General features: G+C 53.1%; 6 protein-coding genes across 6 annotated transcripts; 4 read left to right on the forward strand and 2 right to left on the reverse strand.

The window, feature by feature from the left end:
* Positions 1 to 3,289: 3,289 nt before the first annotated feature.
* QC761_0102160 (uncharacterized protein) lies at positions 3,290 to 3,931 on the forward strand (the record flags this gene model as incomplete). Its single annotated transcript, XM_062873128.1, has 2 exons — positions 3,290 to 3,636; positions 3,734 to 3,931. Exons 1-2 carry the CDS (start codon positions 3,415 to 3,417, stop codon positions 3,929 to 3,931), a joined length of 420 nt encoding a protein of 139 aa, XP_062727821.1. The 5' UTR covers positions 3,290 to 3,414.
* A 1,861-nt stretch (positions 3,932 to 5,792) lies between these two features.
* QC761_0102170 (uncharacterized protein) lies at positions 5,793 to 6,512 on the forward strand (the record flags this gene model as incomplete). Its single annotated transcript, XM_062873129.1, has 1 exon — positions 5,793 to 6,512. The coding sequence occupies one exon, from the start codon at positions 5,793 to 5,795 to the stop codon at positions 6,510 to 6,512; it is 720 nt and encodes a 239-aa protein (XP_062727822.1).
* Positions 6,513 to 6,855: 343 nt separating this feature from the next.
* QC761_703990 (uncharacterized protein) lies at positions 6,856 to 7,743 on the forward strand (the record flags this gene model as incomplete). Its single annotated transcript, XM_062881973.1, has 2 exons — positions 6,856 to 7,292; positions 7,356 to 7,743. Exons 1-2 carry the CDS (start codon positions 7,126 to 7,128, stop codon positions 7,741 to 7,743), a joined length of 555 nt encoding a protein of 184 aa, XP_062727823.1. The 5' UTR covers positions 6,856 to 7,125.
* A 146-nt stretch (positions 7,744 to 7,889) lies between these two features.
* Positions 7,890 to 9,442, reverse strand: QC761_703985 (uncharacterized protein). Its single transcript, XM_062881972.1, has 2 exons — positions 8,701 to 9,442; positions 7,890 to 8,638 (listed from the first exon to the last, which is right to left on the reverse strand). The coding sequence occupies exons 1-2, from the start codon at positions 9,100 to 9,102 to the stop codon at positions 7,955 to 7,957; spliced, it is 1,086 nt and encodes a 361-aa protein (XP_062727824.1). The 5' UTR covers positions 9,103 to 9,442; the 3' UTR covers positions 7,890 to 7,954.
* Positions 9,443 to 11,057: 1,615 nt separating this feature from the next.
* On the forward strand, positions 11,058 to 12,911 carry QC761_703980 (uncharacterized protein; the record flags this gene model as incomplete). The annotated part of the gene is made up of 1 exon (XM_062881971.1): positions 11,058 to 12,911. The coding sequence occupies one exon, from the start codon at positions 11,058 to 11,060 to the stop codon at positions 12,909 to 12,911; it is 1,854 nt and encodes a 617-aa protein (XP_062727825.1).
* A 526-nt stretch (positions 12,912 to 13,437) lies between these two features.
* QC761_703970 (uncharacterized protein) lies at positions 13,438 to 17,034 on the reverse strand. Its single transcript, XM_062881970.1, has 3 exons — positions 15,605 to 17,034; positions 14,782 to 15,409; positions 13,438 to 14,718 (listed from the first exon to the last, which is right to left on the reverse strand). The coding sequence occupies exons 1-3, from the start codon at positions 15,644 to 15,646 to the stop codon at positions 13,958 to 13,960; spliced, it is 1,431 nt and encodes a 476-aa protein (XP_062727826.1). The 5' UTR covers positions 15,647 to 17,034; the 3' UTR covers positions 13,438 to 13,957.
* Between the last annotated feature and the right edge of the window lie 1,457 nt (positions 17,035 to 18,491).

Raw genomic sequence — 18,491 nt, forward strand, 5'->3', positions numbered from 1 at the left:
CACAGGGTGTGGGGCACCAGACAAAGGGCCCAGGTTTCACCAAACCCACACCGGTTTGCTCTTAAGGCTGGACTTTCCTCCTGTTTACTTTAAGACTTAAAAACCAACAACCAACTTACTGTAATACCAATTTGTCAACTATTTCTGGCCATTTTGGCCCTCATTTTCGCGGCCAGTGGTTTTCCTAGGCCACCAGCACAAGACAGGGAGACTAATGAAGCATACTTATTCCGATATAGTGGGCGCTGGCAAATTGGTTCTCGCGTATGTCGTGCTCCGCAAGCACCCCGCGGCGGCAGGGATACTAACATTGTCCCAGTTCTATCGTGATCACAGCACCTGCTAGAGCTACAAGAGCAGCTAAAGAGAAGCAGAAATAGCGCTAGGATAGCGTGTCCCTATCTAAGCTACAAGGAGGAGTACATCCTCCTGGAGCTCCTCGGTAGTGTCATCAAGCAGCTGGTCGTAGTGGACGACTTGGTCCCTGAGTGCGTCGTCAAGGTATGGAGGAAGCGGAACCAGGGCAACGACGCGGCCACGATCCAAGACTTTTCGACCATGCTCCGCAACCTGGTTCAGGAGCAACGCGCCTTCATCGTGGTCGACGCTTTGGACGAATGCAAGCCCAAGTACAGGCTCCGGCTCATGAGCCTCCTCCACCGGAGTCCAGCAACGTCAGTCTTTTGGTGACGTCTCGGCTGCTGGACGAATTCGAAGAGGTTGCGAGCGACTCTGAGCAGATCCAGATCACGGCAAACTCGACCGATCTCGATCTCTTCATCGACCACGAGTTCAAATCATATCCGCGGCTGAAGAAGTTCCTGAAGATGGACCCCACGCTCCAGGAAGAAGTGAAGAATAGCATCAAGAGCGCTTGCGATGGCATGTGAGTGACCACAGCTAAATCGGCGCGGTAGAGGTAACGGGGCTAAAAGGTCGTAATTTGCCTAGGTTCTTGGTCGCCTTTCTCCAGATGCAGTCTATCGAGGCTGAATGGACGCTAGGGGGGGATCCGTGACAACCTATGCAGCCTCCCGCGCAAGATCGACGACCTGTGCGAACACACCATGGCACGCATCTTCGGCATGGAAGAGGCCGACAGGAAGCTTGCCGTCGACACTCTGTCGTGGATCGCGTGCGCCAGCCGCCCGCTGGCGACTGGTCATCTGATGAGGAGTCTCGCAACGACGGTGATTTTGCTTTCACAGTCGTCCGGATATATGCCGAGACTGGCGCCAGACCGTGAGGCCAATGCCATCCACCTGGCAGTCTTCCTCGGCTGGCCGCCAGCCATGCTGAGGATACTTGAGACACCCGACGCGCCTTCGACATCAACATCCTCGATCCGGTTTCCAGGACGCCGCTGTCGATAGCGGTTGCCGAAGAGAACTGGGACGTGGTGGACGTCATCCTCAGCCACGGCAGATCCATCAATTTCTTCGACAAGGCAGGCCATAGCATACTGCGGCACGCAGCCAAGAGCAACAAAGTCGACATCATCAAGCGCTCGATCACCACAAATCTCACCCTTGGTCCTGCTCCTGCTCCTGCTCTTGCTCCTTACCCTCAAGCCCGCTTTCTCGAAGATCCGTCGCCGAAGGATGTCGTGATGGACGCGCACTCGCTTGAAATGCTCAAATCTAGCCCTTCCTGCCTGCCCTTTCTTGCCATTTTTCACTACATATTATCTCTACTTATGCTGCTCTCCGGTGGCAAGCTCTGGCAGCCAGAGAAGCCAGCGGAGGGTCCAGCGGAGAAACCGGGCGCCATTCCTGAGAACTGTGAGAAACAGGCCGTGTTGGAGGGGCAGGCCACATCAGAAGCGCAGGCGTCTCCCCCGGTGATACAGCTTAGTACTTACCTTCAGCTGATGCTTGCCGCAGGCCTAGGCGATATCGGCGCAATCTAAAAGTTGCTCGCGGCGGGCGAGGCGACCTTCCCGGCGGAGATGTCGATGTTTTACATCACCGCCTTCTTCCTCCCCGTCGAGGCGAACCGCCTGTCGGTTGTCGAGATGATGCTAGACAGCGGTGTCGGCGTGAACGCGCGCGTCCTGGGACGCAAGACGGCCCTGCACATCGCTGAGGCCCAGAACTACGTGGAGGTCGTCAAGCTTCTTCTCGACCGAAACGCCAAGCTGGACCTGCGGGATGCGGAGGGCTAGATAACATACACAGCGAACGGAGACAGGGAGCACAAAGAGGGTGAGCATATATATATATAAGAGTTTTCTCTTTGTACCGTACGCAAAAGCTGACAGCAAGCTGGGGGAACCAGTAGTCCAACTTCTGCGCATCGCCGGCGCCGATCCCAACGAAAGAGGTCCGGCCGGCATCATGAGGTTATACCAGGCGGCAGCAAGCGGCGACATCGAGAACGTCAAGTTCCTGCTCCAGAACAGTGTCCACCCGTCCATCACTACCAATTACGGCTGGGCTCCACTGCACTGAGCCGCCAACAGCGGCCACGCCGACTGCGTGCGCGAGCTGCTCAAGTGGAAAGTGGACCTAAATACCTTGTCGAATATCTCGAAGACGCCGCTCGACATGGCCCGCCAGATGAACCAGACGCACATAATCAGGATCCTGTTCGACGCCGGCGCGAAGACAGCCGAGGAGGTTCTGAAGGAGATTTAAGGAGATAACATCCTCGACGTGGTACGCAGAGCAGAGACGGACGCAGGGATCTCCCCCGAGGCAAACGCGTTTTTCGCTTCTAACGCGTCACTAACGGGAATCTCGACGAGTACGACCAGGAAGCTGACCCGGAAATTCTTTGAAAAAGGGCCAGCTTGTCACGTATCGGGAGATTCGCGCCTTCGTCGCCCTCAAGCATGAGAAGTTCAAGGACCTTGTCGAGGACGGGTCAACAATGACACTACGGCTAAAGGTCTGCCAGAGGGCGGAGATGAGGAACATGCTAATCAATAGTATGGGCGGCGATGCAAGCAACTATTGCAACTAGGTAACTAGGTGAACTTGTTAAGGTTAGGTACTCTACGAGTACACTGAATCTGTAGAATAAAAGGAAAAGAGCAAGAGAAGATTTGACATAATGAGCCTGTGATATGGCTTCTTGATATGAGGGACGAACAACTGCCATGAATAAGCTTTCCAGGTACCTGTGCGCAAGCGGCCTCTCGTCAACAATGGGGAACACCACAACAGAGACGCCCCTGAATGGCACACAACTGCCAGCCAGCTGTCGGCAGAATAACACCTGTCCACAGTGCTGAATAAGTTCTTTATCCAGACACTTTCGGAACCGCAGCCTTGTCCGCCATTCCATAATGCTCTCCAGCCTAAATCTCAGGGTTGCTCCCATTTTAAGAGTCCCATGGTCCCCCAGTTTCATACCTCTTAAGTGGCGTTGTATTGACAGCCATACCCCGCCTTTTTAAATCTCAACTGACACATGTCAACTTTGAAAATGAAATCTTTCAACATTTGCCTTGCCCTTGCTGTCATCCGTTCGACAATCGTTGCAGCAATTGGTGACACTATTCCCTGCATCTGTAACTCAGGTCTACCAAAGGGCAACGGAGGCGATTGCAGCCAGTGGTGCGGTGACGCCTGTTTGAAGTACCTACGGGAAGAACTCTTGATCATGGACCTAGCCCACTGCTTGGACTCGACTGTATGTCTACACGCCCTGTTGACTGGTGATGGCATCGACACATTGGCTAACTACCTACAATTCCTCGAACAGTGTGATACCGACAGCTTTGCAGAAGATAAAGCTCGAGGTGTCTGCAATTGCAGCTGCAAAAGCGTTCGCCAAGTTTCACAGGAGCCTTGAGGTGACAAGGCCAGGACGAAAGCGAATTGATGGGAATGTAACATTTGGCGCGGAAGACCTTGGCTGGAGTTCTATCCCAGTCGAGTATTCTTCTCCGCGTTTCAACGCCATCACGTCCATGACCACGCGCTAAACTATTTTTTCCATAAAAGCCCACGAATGAGAAGTCACAAAGAGAGATACAGACGATATGAATGCCGGTACTAGTCCATGTCGATGATTGTACATAATGAGGCCATTGCTCTGTTGTTGTAGAATAATACAGACCACCGCCATTAGTCTGGCCAACCATCATGAAGGTATTGACTCAGGCCATCTTCTTATGGGGGGCGTCAACACTTGTTGATGCCCTGCCTTCAGCTGGACTTGTTTCACCAAGAGCACCACCAGCCGAGTTTACAGCCAATCCAAACGTTGGCCCTGGTGGTACTAGGTGGAAAGACTCCCCCCATTTCCGCATCTACGGTGCAACCGAAAATGCCGTAGCCGACAGGACCATCGCCATGCTCGAGGCGGTATACACCTGCTTCGTGAATGACCTCGGATGGCGCAGCCCTGGACTCAGCTACAAACAAGATCACGACAATGGGCCCTGGCACAAGCTCAATGTCTACTAAGTGGAAACCCTTCCCGGAGCTGCCGCCAACACTCCCCTCGACCTCAACAGAGGACTGTCATGAATCAACGTGGTCAAAGCATGGATGGCAGAGCCAGGTGTCGTCGTTCATGAGTTTGGGCATGCCCTGACCTACTCGGCTGGGTGGTGGATTGACCAGTACCGCACCGGTGCTTGGTGGGAGACCATCGCCAATTTCGTGGCGGATACCTACCTCACCTCTCCTCACTGCGCCCCAGCACGGGCAAAGTACAACCAACCTGAAGGCAACACCATAGTTGAACTCAAAAAGGTCATTGGCGACTCGTATCAGGTCATCGTCGACGGCACAGTCGACACAGCCAACCACTACCAGGCCTTCCCCTTCTTGACCTACCTCCACAGCAACCCCGATCAGATTCAGGGACTGGGCACCAGCATCTTCCCGGGGGTCTGGACACAGTACAAGCGATACAGCGATGAGACACCGCTTCATGTGCTTGAACGCCTCATCGCACCTGGTGGCACGAAGATCCAGACTGTGGTGGCAAAATACTGGGCTCGGATGGCTTTTGTGGACATCAACCACCCCAAGGCTCAAGCCATGTGGAGGAGCCAGAGGTCGCAGATCAACTACGGCAATCTGGATAATCAGGGGAATGGGCGGTACAGAGTCAAAAGTGTGAGACGGTCTAGATATATGGGTGCGAACATCACCCCACTCAAGACCAATGGGGCGGTGAACGTCAGTGTCACTGTGACGATTTCTGGTGCGGGGAAGTTGACGTCTTTCCTTGTGGTGAGACAGACGAGCGGGGCTGTGAGATATGTTGAGTTGGCCAATAGTAGTGGGAATGTTTCTGTTGGAAATGGAGAGGAGGCCATGCTTGTTGTGGTCAATACTCCGGCGAATCTGGTGCTGTATGACCCGTTCAAGTTGACAGCAGAGACGAATACCGGGGTTGACTATACCGTTCGAATCTCAGGAGCTACGGTTTAGGCCTATCGGAACAACATTCAGGCACCCGGTCGGCAAGGCAGCATGTGCGTCGTGTACATATGTTATTTGAATCGTTTTTTACCCATCTTGCATCCCTGATGTGCTTGGTGTAGGCACCATTGGCCTTACACTCTGTGGCCTTGCAGATTCTTTGGAAGCTTTCTATCTACCGGCTTTATCACTCTAGACAAATACCCTGCTGGCACACAACTTTGCGGGTAAAAGAGCATCAGCCTTCGGCTAAGCTGTGGGTGCACGTAGCTGAACTCCGCACTTTCATGGTGCTTATATGTACAACCCAGTATGCCAAGCAGACGCAATGTCTTTGCATTGAAGATCTGGCTCTTGAAACAGACAGCCGTGACCTTGAAAGACAACATCAGCAGTCTTTAGCAGGCCATGGGACCAACATACCAACTGTGGCTCGCCGTAGCCCTAATCAGCTCAACAACAGCCCAACCACCTCCCTCAACAACAACCACGTACCCCACCACCATCATAACAACCCTCACAACAACCTACACCAACCCCTCCACCCCATCCGCCACCACCATCGACCACATCACCCTCCTAGACCCCTGGCCTGTCTCTCCCGACTTCGAATCCATCTTCCCCTACCCCCTCACCCAAACCGAAATTCTCTCCCGCACTATCATCCACTCCCCCTCCTCAACCTCCATCTCCCCGCCCACCAGCACAACCCTCACCTGGTCCCTATGGGCAGTCCAAGCGTTTGACATGTCCCCTTATGTCCCCCCCATCTGCCCCGGTCCAGAAGGGGAAGAAGGCTGTGCATACGGGAGCATCAAGCCTCATTATCGATGCGAGGAGTTGGGACTAGAAACGAGGTGTGCGAGGCAGTGCGAGTTGAAGGATTGGATTTGGTGGTGTAGGCTGCCGAGGAATGATGGAAAGGACTCGTTGGGTGGTGGTTTGGGTGGTGCGCCGGTGGGGAGGGTTTGCGCGGATAGGGTGGATGGTCGGGGGGGAGAGGGGGGAGGCGGGGGGTTGGCTTGGGTGCCGTTGGTGGAACCTTGTGATCATACTGATTTCAAGGTTGGGTGTAAGGTTTGTCGGGAGGAGGAGGAGGAGGAAGGGCGGGTGGAGTGGAGGGGCTGATGGGAGTTGAGTTGTTTGTCTCGCATGGTGGATGGAAAGTGTTGAAAGGAAGGTTTCTCGGCGGCACCGATCGGTTGAGGGACTTTTGGGCATCGGGCCGAGTGCTGTCTGTGTAAATTGTTCAATCTTGTTTTCTGTTGCGCTAAGCAGTTGGACAGATAGATTGTTCGGTTTGGGACTCGGGCAGAGCTGAAGGTGAATGTGGCATTGCTGTTACACCCTAGAACTTTTGGCAGCCGGTAAACCAGACACTGTCTGACAAGGCTGAAACAAATTTCAACTTACCTTAATACGGATCCCTCCCTCCTGTCCGAGCTGTCCGAAACATGGTCCATAGTCACTATGCAGAGCTTTTGTGTGCCTACCTGAACTTGAGCACCTGGTAGGCGATTTTCAGAGCCCAGCTTGGCCCACGGTAGGCAGTCTGAGCGAGACAGTCTTCAAGTACCTATCTACTCCATCAATACACGGGTAGGTCCTGTCTCGGGCTGTCACCAGACTGTGGCAACAAATCGGGGTTGGTGGGCTGTATAAGAGCAGGTCAGACTTTCTGGCATCCAAGAACTGCAGAGCATAACTTCACCCACGAATTCTTGCAAGATTTTGATAAAAAATGCTCAGGCTACTTCTGATCTACCTGGCGTATTGCGCCTTGAATGTCTTCTCTGCACCTCCTTCATCTGCAGATCATCGAACGGACCATCAGAGCCAGGCCCAAGTCCTTAACCTTGGTGATGACAAACCTTGTACTTGGGATGATACCTTCGGTGAAGTAGATTGGTAAGAGACTTCAGCTTATCCATACTCACTTTCTGTGCTCCTACTGATACAAGTCCAACCCAGCGGGTCATTCACCATCACGTTTGGCGACGGTAGTTTCCTGGGCTGGAAACTCTACACCACCCTTCGCCTCCCAAACTTCTCGGTTCACTTCGATCTCAACTGCACACACATGGGTGACGTTTGGACAACTGCTCCAAATGCCCCTGGGCTCCCCTACGTAATCTCGATTCATGGCGGTAACGGGTGCATCTCAACGGACTTCTGGTGGACCGATTGGGACAACCTCTGGATCAAGTATGCAAATCAGTGGGTCGATGTGGCCAGCGATTCAAGATGTACAAGTGTGTATTGGAATAGAAAGGGGAGGAGATGCGTTATTGAGACCAGACCCACTGATCCACAACCCAAATCCGGTGTGGAAGTTGGCGGGGCAACGGTCAGGGGCTAGGGGGGCTTGGTGGAGTCGGTAGCCATGTTGACGATTTGATGTCCCAGCGATTAGGCACGTTGTTGATCACGTTTTGCATGTTCTTTTAACTTACACTTTCTCTATATACTTGGTCTGATGAAACCGAAAAGGTCACGAATGTATCTATGTATCTACTCTAACTGTGAGCCGGCAATCTATGTGCAAAATTTTTACAAAAAGAAACCCTCCCTCAAGCCCCATGATAAGCAAAGAACATATTGGCAGCACCAGCTGGCAGCACAATGGGTGCCACGCCTGACCCTGCCACCTTGGTATTTGGCCTTTTCCTGCCTTCCTCCCGACTCTCAGGCCCTGGTTGGAAAAGAGAAACCAGTGGATTCTGTCCCTCTACCACCACCACCTTCACCGCGTAGCCACCCTCCACCTTGCCAGTGCATATCCCCTTCTTTGGAAAAATCATCGGCATCATCCACCACTGGAAGGCCCTAATCTGCGTCCTGCACGCCCCCCAACCCTTGCTGTACTCCTGCAACCCTCTGTACCGGCTGATGTCACTCATCGCCCACCTCCCCGCATCGGCAAAGTCTTCCTGCCACGACGCCCTAGAGTAAGGAGTTGGCACGGCGCTGTCGTTTCCGTAGGCGTACTTCCAATACTTTGTTCTCGAGAAGGGCGTTCCCTCGGGAAACCCTTGACTCTCGAGGAACGGGGCGAGGGCTACCATGTCCATGATGTGGGTGATCTCGTGGAATAAGACACCAAGCTTGAAGTAAGTGGGAGAGAAAACCAAAACGGAGCCGCGGGTGTAGGCCGCAGCTTGGATGGTGGAGCCCTGTCCGCCATCGATGGGACCGGGCAGGATGACCAGGTTGGCGACGTACTGGCGCATGCCTACGGGGACTTGGCTGAGGGTCTGGTGAGATGTCAGTAATGTGTCGCCAGATCATCTCTTGGCTTTTGTTTGGAAACACTGACATCCAAGATGCTATACCACTTTTCCTTTCCATCCTTGTGTCTACACACCGTCCACGGGACGCCGCAGTCTTCGAACCACACATCTCGGACTTGAAAGTCTAGAATCCAAAGGTTGTTGAACTGGGCTTCATGAACGCAGTGAATTGGGTAGTAGCCCTCTTCCCATGGTCTTGATCTCCAATGCATCCGGGGGTAGTCAAAATGCAGGTGCTTGTTTTGCGTGTCTTCGGAAAATGGCGGGTATATCGGAGGTTTGTCGAGCTCATCTCTCTTCTCAAGATCGTCTCTTCCCTCAAGCTGGTTTTTAAATGAATAAGATGTGGCAGGGATTGCCAGGCTGTTTCCAATGAGCGGAAAGGCAATGGCTGCAAGTAGGGCGGAACAAAGGAGTGAAGTTCGCATGGTAAAGAGAGTGTGAGCGATCTTGATATTCGATCCCAACTGAGAAGCTCTGAAAAGTGGCAGGGGCTTCCTCTTTTCCCAGCCTTCCCAGCCAGAAAAAGGCAGGTACACAGAAGAAAAAAGATAGAAAAAAGCCAACTTGACGCATGCACTTTAAGGTATGTGGTTGACTGTCCAGGAGACCCCTGATCATCATCACAAGCAGCCCTGCCATGGGGCAGTGAACTTGTCAGACCGTTTCTTGCCAATGCCAACCGGGCCGTTCCTAGCTTCAGCCGCCATTTTTGACATCTTTACAGGTCGACGGTGTGCTTTAGTACGGATAGTTGAGGAAAAGCATTGGAAAAACGGTCTGCAGATAGTCCCACGTTGTTGGTTGAGGGAGACGCCTGCCCCTTAAGTAGAAGCCGTGCCCAATAAGTGATCAAGATTCGTGCACTGCAAATCGCGCCGCAAATGAGTAATAGCTTCGAAACAAGTCTGAATTTCGAGTCATAACTACCGGTTCAATCTCCTGAATCATGGATTCATGATGGTCGTGATGCTAGTTGCCGCTTACAGATAACAGTGCAATGGTTAGCTGACAACGGCCTGTCAACCGTCAAAAGTGTTGACGATTAGTAAACCGTTGGTGAGTCGAGGTTCCAACTACTGGTTGATGAGTTAAGGATACTCTTCGATAAATCTCTCGGGGCATCGCGCAGTCGATTCGTCGTACCTTAGATTGGATGTGGAGGAACTTCTAGGTTTCTTCTTAGAACTTGATGATGGCGACAATCTAAGATGGACTTCTGGTCCACTCAAGACAGGGTGTCTAACGGCGCAAGTTGTGGAAGCATAATCCGACAAACGGCTGTGAAAAATAGGGTTTCGGGTTTTGCAGCCCTTAGCGCCACCTTTCTTGGCTGCCAGGCTGTATGTGAACATTGTTTTGTTACACTCTGCAAGTTTCATTCTTTCTACATGCACTCCGCCAGCTACAAGAATGGATCCTTCACCGAAGGAGCTCCTGGACGGTCACCCACTGACAGATTTCTTCCCACTGATTGAGCAAAATACGTTGGTCTCCAACGGTCGCCCGACATATAGGATTCTCTACTGCGTGGTTCCATTTCACCCAGCATAAGAGGAATGTCATGAACAAACAGCCCTGGTGTATCTTTGGCACATACACCTGCTATCTTGGTGATTTGCAAAACTTCATGAAAAAAGGCTTCACATGGAATGCATCCAACTACATCCCGGAAATGTGCTTCAACACAGAACCCCCAACATGGATGGAACCTTCTGGCTGAAAGCACACTCGTTGCTGGAGTCTTCGACAGTTTCCGAAGCATCCCTCCAGGTCACAGTGGATTGGAAGCATCACTCGGTGCTCGGCGTCACCAAAAACACTGACCAACTTCCGTTTCGACCGTTTATCGGCAGAAAATATCTGGTTTGTGACAGTGAACAACTCTTTTGGTTATAAGGGCTTCGTGTTTGATCATGGCGATCCCGACAAGAACATCGACTGCATCAACAATATCGCTGTATCGCTTCCTTGGTGGGTGTGGCTGACGAAAGCATCTCGCTCCAAGTCCTACGGACTGGGTCGACTTTGGAGTCACAGTGAACAGAACCGTGGTGTTCATGTTGATTCAGTGTATTTTGACATTGATCATAATCTTTCTCTACGATTTATACCTCTCACTTTTCCTCGGAGATTCCGCAAAACATCCTGCAGTTTGCAAGACAGAGTTGACGTGGTCGGCGATAAATGGTCCTAGGGTTAGGGTATACATCTTATCAGAAATGCCCACCCACTCACCAAAACACCCCACCAGCAACCACTGCCTGCTGTCCCCCGGTGAAGCATGGAAACTTCAACAACTTCACTCCGGTCTCGTGACATTCCAGCACCTCATCGCCCCATCGGTATCAAGGGTGCATAAAGATACCGGTCGAACTGCATCATGGATATCACCAGCCATGCTGCTGCACGCAGCCCGCTTACCTTGGCAACGCTTCCGCCAGAGATTCTGATGGGCATCGTCGAGTGTCTCATTCCAACTCCGCCTGAAATCGGCGAGACAGGCCCTGTCGCCCTCGCGCAGATGTTTGAAGGCGAGCCATGGTATGAGTTCATTCTGTGCCGTCGCGCCCTTGCCAGTCTCTGCCTCGTCACGAGGACCTTTCGTGAAATGGCTCACCCCCTCCTCTACCGCGTCATCGCCATCACCAACCCACGAACCATGCTCCTTCTTTTCCGCACCCTGGCTGAGTTTCCACACTACGGATTACACACCCGCTTTCTCTCATGTCACATCACACTGACCCGCAACAATGTCATCCGCGGGGTGAAAGAAGCGATGCATGAGCAGCTCGGCAGGTTCAAGCCATCCGACGCCCCCGGAGTCATTGCCCAGTACGTCCGCAACTCAATCATGCAGGCAGGTTCAGTCTGCAGTCACTGGATGCAGCCTTACTATGACGGTCTGCCTCAAAATATCTTCTCCATGATCCTCGCCAGCTGCAAGAGGGTAGAGACGCTTCTCCTAGAGGTCCCCATCTGTGACGAGGACGGCGATTACAACATCCTGTTTCACAAAATGCACGGCGACTTACATGAGTTCGACCTGGCTCGCGACCCTAGCGTGAAAGATGAAGAGCGCCCTTACCAACACATTCATACCCTCCTCTTGCAGGGTGACACCGAAATGATCAAGCACCTCGAGATCGACGAGTGTGACTGCGACATCCCAGACAACTACGGCGTCAAATGCAACACCTACTTCCCCCTGTTTGCGGCTCTGCCCAAGCTCGCCACGGTCGAAGTCACCTGCGACAGCGGCGACTGGACCAACCCCATCGTCAACCTCAACCAAAACATCATGGCCAGGCTTCATGCCATACATCCTGGCTCTACCCAGTTTTACAAGACAATGGCCTCCCTCCCTCCAGACCACCCTTACCTCGGCGGCATCAAGCACATCTACCTCCACAACAGCATGGTAATGCCTCACCATCTTCACTACCTGTTGAAGTTCGCCCCTTACCTGGAGACACTGTACGTAACCCCTCGCCGGATCGAAGACGACGGGCCGGTAAGGTGGCCCCGCGTTCACGGCCCAGAGGAGGAAGACCACGAGTCGCTCAACCTGGGCTTGCAACAATACGGCAAGAAGCACCTCAAGAACCTCGATGTCGGGTGGACGAGCCTCAAGAACATGGAGAAGCTTGTCGGCCCAGAAGGGAGGATCATTTGCCTGCCCGAGCTTAAAAACCTGGAGAAGCTGTGCATTCAGCTCGAGACGCTGTACGGAAACATGAAGAACGCGGCTGTTCTCCCTCTCCTGTCACTGCTCCCGCCCAATTTGATGGAGCTGACGATTGAGGACTGGTGGTGGCGGTATGAGAAGTTGTACTTTGACATGAAGATGTGGAAGCCGAAAAAGAAGGTGGAGCATTACACCCGGGAAAAGGCGTATCGTCAGGCGGCGGTGGAGATGCTGATGAGGTTTGCAAAGTCGCTTGATGTGACGACCAACCGGCTGAAGAAGGTGATGCTGGTGTGCAAGATTCCGTGGACGTGGGTGCTGGAGGGGGCGGTGGAGGCTGATGAGCACTTTATGGGGGTGAAGCTCGCGTTTGAGGAGAAGGGGGTGGTGTTTGAGGTGGATTGTGACGAGGTCGAGGAGGAGGAGAAGCGGCCAAAGAGGGATGTTCCGGTGTATCAGCCTTGCCTGAGGCCTAACGCGCCAGAGTATGATGAGTATGATGAGTTTGACGAGTTTGATGAGTATCCGTATGATGATTACCCGTACTAGTGAGAGGGATTTGCTAGAAGATATAGACCATCAACGAGAGCTGTTGCAATGTCAGTTGTTATCTTTGTGTAGAGAGTAGTCTTGAGACAAAGATACATCTATTGCCCACCTTCGTCGTAGTTTCTGCTGTGCCACTTGCAATAGGCTTTGTTGCCCGACCTGCCCACATTGCTCATGACATGGACTCTGCATGGAAAAATGGTTGCCAAAAACCGCAGACACAAAGGCCTCACGTCCACGACGAGCAAGGCCAAGAGACCCCCAGCTCATGGTAAACAGGTTTCCTGCGTCATCGTCGTCACTTCCAAGAACTTTGGCCTCGTCGACATGCAACAAAAATCCGAACTCGGACTCAACAGCTCGAACCAACTGCAGCGAAGGAATCGACAGCCACACCTTCTTTTTGCTTGGGTCGTATCGGAAACACAGCAGGTCAACTGCCGAGTTGCCGAGCGGAGGTCATCCTCTCGGGGCGCGGCGTATTCACTGCGTCGTTTTGCTGGCTGTCACGGTGTACACAGGTAGCCAGAAAGGATAGAAGAAGAACGCAATAGGTATCAACATTAATCTCTACTCCAGACCCTTCCCCCCCTCCCCCCCCCTCTCGACACAAAAGATCCCTTCTCCTCCCAATATAGCCATCCACCATCCAAGCTGCATTATGTTTGCTCGTGTATATACATATCTTTTGCAAAGTGTAAATAAATAGGGTAGGCAAGTTTGATGTCTGGCCCGAGTGCACTGCCAGAGGTTACTCAAGACCATAAAGAGAAGAATCGGTTGGCAAATATGATCTGATGACAAAGGAGAGTGTTCGCAACACAGACCACGTTTGACACAACTGTGGCTGCAAATCGGAATATCCCACCATCACATATATGTCCCGGGTATTTCTGCCTGATGTGTTGATGCGAAATTGGCCTCTATTCTTCCTCTGAGCCCTCGCCCCTGATATCTCCGGTTTTATGACCTCCCACAAATATCACATGGTATCCAAACAAAAATTTTAGAAGTGAACAAATTATTATGCTGGATTAAACGCCCCCTTATGACTGGGCCTGCTTCGGCCTGTCCCCGTCGGCTGGGCTTGTGCCGTTGCCGTTGAGGAGGAATCCCTTCTCGGCCAAGCCGGCCTTGCCTTCCTCGTTGTCATCGTCAAACACCTTCTTCTCTAGCCACTGGGTGGCTCTCGCGCAGGCCGTATCCACGTACTTCATCCAGGCCCAGGCGGCAATGTACGTAAGGGTGGTGAAAACCAGAATCGAGGCCATCTTGTGGGCGCGGGACTTGGGGTGGAGGTACTCTTGCTGCTTCTGGGAACCGTCTTCGTTCTTACCGGCGGGTTCCCAGGGCTCTCCAGTGATCCCATACACAATCCACATGCCAACAGTGCGGAGGATGGTTCCGTGGGTGAGGTAGACAGCGAAAGAGTGGTGTCCGAGCCAGATCAGAAGACGATGCGAGAGGAGCTTCTGGATGAAGGGCGAGATAAAGATGGAGATGGAGGTACACATGATGAAAAAGGCTGATGTTCGTCGGTGGACATTGGACCCCTTAGGTACCAAGAAACTGCCCTGGTTCTGACCATCAACCGGATTCAGGAGGAACTTGTGGAGGCTCATGGACCAAGGGGCCCAGTCCTCATGCTCTTGCGGGTACGAGCCGACATAGCCACCGACCAAGAGCAGGAAGGGGGCAACGACGCAGGTGAGAAGGCGCTGGTGAGAGGTGATAAAGTTTTGCGTGGGACGGTGCTGGGAGAGTTCGGCAAGAAGGGTCCCAAGCGCAAGCATAGCACCAAAGGTTTCTGTTTGTCCAAAAGATGTCAGTTTAAAATCAGATGTATGGTCCGTGCACAGCTATGACGTACCAGTCAAGTGTCCAACATTCATCAACCAGTACGTGATCAGGAGAACATGCACCAGAACACGGTACTTGAAACGCATCCCGATGGTGGCAGCCAACACGATATACACTTGGAAAGCTCCGATGAGCAGCGGGCGCATGGCCCACTGATGCCGGTCATAAACGTTCTCGGTGTTGGTCCATGTCGTCAAGGAGGAGCGGAAGAGTCTGCGGATGTTGTCGCCCAGTGGCATTGGGTCCGGCGCATCGAAACGCACCCAGAAAGCGTCACAGCGGTTGGCGGCCCGGTAGGCACCGAGAACCGACATGAAGAAGCTGATCAAGGTGGCAATAAGAGCTGGAAGCATCAGGCGCGGAGGGCGCCGGAAAGCGCTCCTCGCAATCGTCTTGAGCGCAGCTGGCGCATTGCCCTGTTGGTAGGCGAGCTTTAATGGCTTATTGGCACAAACAAAGCCCGTCAAGAAGGCGAAGATGGGCACGCCAATTCGGCCTTGGTATGGGATGCGCAGGTAAGGATATTGCAGCAATCTGGGAGCCTCTCCCTTAGAGTCGGCTGGCCAGAAAAGTGGAAAATCCAAAGCGCGGGCAATGTGGGTGGTGATAACGAGAGCCGATGTGACACCTCGAAGACCCTGTGGGCGTGATAAAAAAACAAACAGTCAGCACTGGAACGGGTGGAAGCTGGGGAAACCGTCGTCTATCAATCGTCACCGGACCATGCAGGACCACTCGGAGCCGGACCCGGAGGTGGCTGCAAAGGCAAAGGCGGACACAGGCACGGGGACACCCGAGCGGTCGACAAAATCCGAGAAAATGTTGCCACGTACCTCCACCCACTTGATGTTTCGTTGATTCGGTCGAGCAGCCATGGTGAACTAAACAGTCGAAAAGTGCCGTCAAGGCCGGAAAAGAAGTCGGGGGAAAATTAATACAAGACAAATCCCTATGCGATGATCCTCCCCCACAAAACCCTGAGGTGGAGAGAAAAAAGGGGACAAGCGAGCCACAGGATGTCGGTCGTCGCGGCTATGTGTGTGTCGCCCAAAAGGAGTGTGGTGAAGACAAGTGGAGAAGCCGCAAAAATAGAGGAGCCCGAGTCGTCGGAGGTCGGGGCCGAGATGGAATGATCCAGAGGTTCCAGATGTCGGCGGAGAAACAAGAAAAAAAAGGAGAGGCTAATTATTATTGGCAGCGGAGCATCGAGAGAGAGAGTCGACAGAAGACAGAGCGAGGTCGTCGTCAGTGCAAGCGTAGCAAAGATAGGTTGATTTCAGTTGGTGAAAGTTGACAGCAAGGCCCGTTGCATCTGGAGTTGCGCAGAGCTTGTCAAATTGGGCGGTCGTGAGGCTTCGTTCGCTTCTTGTCGTTGCCCCTGCGCCGTGATTGCTTCTTGTGCTCACGTAGCACTGCTGAGGCTGGGTCGGACGTTTGGCGTCGTCGGGGAATTGGGTGGGTTGGAAAGGGCAGCGGGTCTCGGAGGGGGATTCGTCGAGGGCGTCCCAAGATTATAGGTATTAAAAGGTGGTGAAAAACCAGAGCGCGGATTTGGTGGCGGACATGGAGAAGTGGAAGGGGAATTCCTGTTTTTTTTGAACCAAGAGGCGACATCAGTGCCCGGCCTATATTTTTACACGTTACAGGGAGATGGTATGGAACCGTAGCGAGCCCCCCAGCATGCCCAGAACGCTAAGCAAACCGCCAAGTCCTCCAACAACACACCACTACCACGCTTGACTGCAGGGGGCGGGCAGTGAAGAGCACAACTCTCCTTTTCCGTACAGAAGAGGGCTTCACCTCATTGCTCATTCAATTCGTCATCATCCAGCTCCAACACAAATCCTTCTCAGCCCATCAACAATTGCCTCCGAAGCTGATCAAGAGAGGCGTCACTCCTTATGGCTTCAGCCTGCACATCCCGCGCAGCCACATGCAGCCACTTGGGACAGCCCATCCATTCGGGCCCCTGGACAGACGGTGGACTGGAGAGCCGGGATTTGGGCTGCCCCACTTCTCCGTTTTTTGTTTCCAAGACGGACTGAGGGCCCTGTATCCGTGGGTATAAAAAGAAGACGCCCACGACGACAGCGCCAGCGGCAGCGACAGCGGCGGCAGCGACGACAGCTTATTGCCTTGGGCAGTCCTAGACAGTTGTTCTCCCTGTGCTACGAACTCGTGGGCTCTGCGACGGGTGTGGCTGCCTTTCCTCCCGCTGTCGTGCGGTGTGGGCGTGCACCGGTGACCCGTCCCTGATTTTTCTTTTGAAGGAGCCAAGGAGCCATTCCACTTACACTGCCCGTCATCCCATCTTGATTTGAGCAGACAAAGACCTGTCCCCGGCCCGACTGCCTCTTCCATATCCTCCGTCAGCGAGCAGAATGCGACATCGTCTTTCCAGTCAAGTTTGTCGAATGCCCTCACACCCTCCACCGTTGCGTGGCCACGGCACAGATGGTCTTGGCGATTTGCCGTTTTGCCGACAAACAGGCACAAAGGTTAGACACTGTGCACCACCAAACTTCTTGGCATTTGCCGCACGTTTCAACCCCACACCCTCCAACGATGCTGCCGGGACTTTGTGTTGACCGCATCGAGATTCTCGGATTTAATTTCATGACTGACTGTTGACTGCTCCGTCGCCAGCTTCCTGCCAACCGGCCACTCCGCCCTCTTCGCCGTCAACAAACGACAGCTCCGCCCTGGAGCACGCGACACCTCAACCACCGGGCCAGGCCCGTGGCCGGGTTTCTTAGCGCTGTCCAGGTACCCGCTGAAGAAAAGGGGGATATCGCCTAGCAGCTTGGCGATATCAACACCGCTCAGCTGTTCATCTGTTCCCACATACGGATACAATACTCCGTACGGAGTTATGCAATACATAATAATCCGGTCAATGTCAATACACATCGGGGGGGCGGGGGGGAAACAGCCTGCGGATCTCTGAAACTGCGAGATGCCAGTTGCTTCCAGGTTGTTGCTCAACTTCCATCCAAGTTCCATGTTTCTCCATTCGTTCTGGTGGATAATAAATGGAGTATATCCACCGGGCCCCAGAGCCTCCGCACCGAATTTGTTCTCGAACTTCTTCTGCCGCTCGCGGCCAGCGATGATCCCTCGCGCGCTCGCGCATACGAGACTCCATGTTCGACCAGTCTTCTACCTGACGTGTCACCAACATTGAAACATTTCCTCTCCTCTCTTCCACAAGGCCGCAACGGTTCACTGACAAGTCTCACGCGATTGACATGTTGACAGTGTCCTTGATGGGAATCTCCGTTCTGGTGGACCTGATTGGCGGGGTATCCCTCCGAGAAAAGAGCAAGCACTAAGCCAAAAAAAAAAAAAACTTTAAGTAGGCTGCTGACTTCTCTGCCCCTGAAACACACGCGCTCGAGCCAGCGCAAGCATCCAACGCAAATCCACCGGCTTTCGTCTGAACAACGCCCCCATCCTTCACCAAGCGCTGGGTCAGCTGATGGCAATCACGATTGGTTACAGGCCACAATGTCTGTCGGTGATGCTCGATGTCCGATGCCGCCAAACATGTGCTTGGATGTCATCTCGCGAATTCAGGGGCTAAGAAAACGGCCACCAAGCGAAGCGGGCAATCGCGTCTTGGGTCACTTCGGATTGTGGGGGAGATTCATCATTCCGGCCCTAGCCTTCTATCAGTGTCTCAGAGGTGGCATTCAACTTTTTTTCTTCTCGTTTTTTTAA

The sequence above is a fragment of the Podospora bellae-mahoneyi genome, chromosome 7, assembly GCF_035222275.1.
Source record: "Podospora bellae-mahoneyi strain CBS 112042 chromosome 7, whole genome shotgun sequence".
Taxonomy (NCBI): domain Eukaryota; kingdom Fungi; phylum Ascomycota; class Sordariomycetes; order Sordariales; family Podosporaceae; genus Podospora; species Podospora bellae-mahoneyi.

Excerpts from the sequence above, each read along its gene's own strand:
- QC761_703985 (XM_062881972.1), bottom strand. The coding sequence starts at position 9,102 with ATGCGAACTTCACTCCTTTGTTCCGCCCTACTTGCAGCCATTGCCTTT. Across the intron at positions 8,639-8,700 it reads AGTGGTATAGCATCTTGGAT|ACCCTCAGCCAAGTCCCCGT; the intron begins GTCAGTGTTTCC and ends ACATCTCACCAG.
- QC761_703970 (XM_062881970.1), bottom strand. The coding sequence starts at position 15,646 with ATGGCTGCTCGACCGAATCAACGAAACATCAAGTGGGTGGAG. Across the intron at positions 15,410-15,604 it reads GAAACATCAAGTGGGTGGAG|GGTCTTCGAGGTGTCACATC; the intron begins GTACGTGGCAAC and ends TCACGCCCACAG. Across the intron at positions 14,719-14,781 it reads GAATGTTGGACACTTGACTG|AAACCTTTGGTGCTATGCTT; the intron begins GTACGTCATAGC and ends TTGGACAAACAG.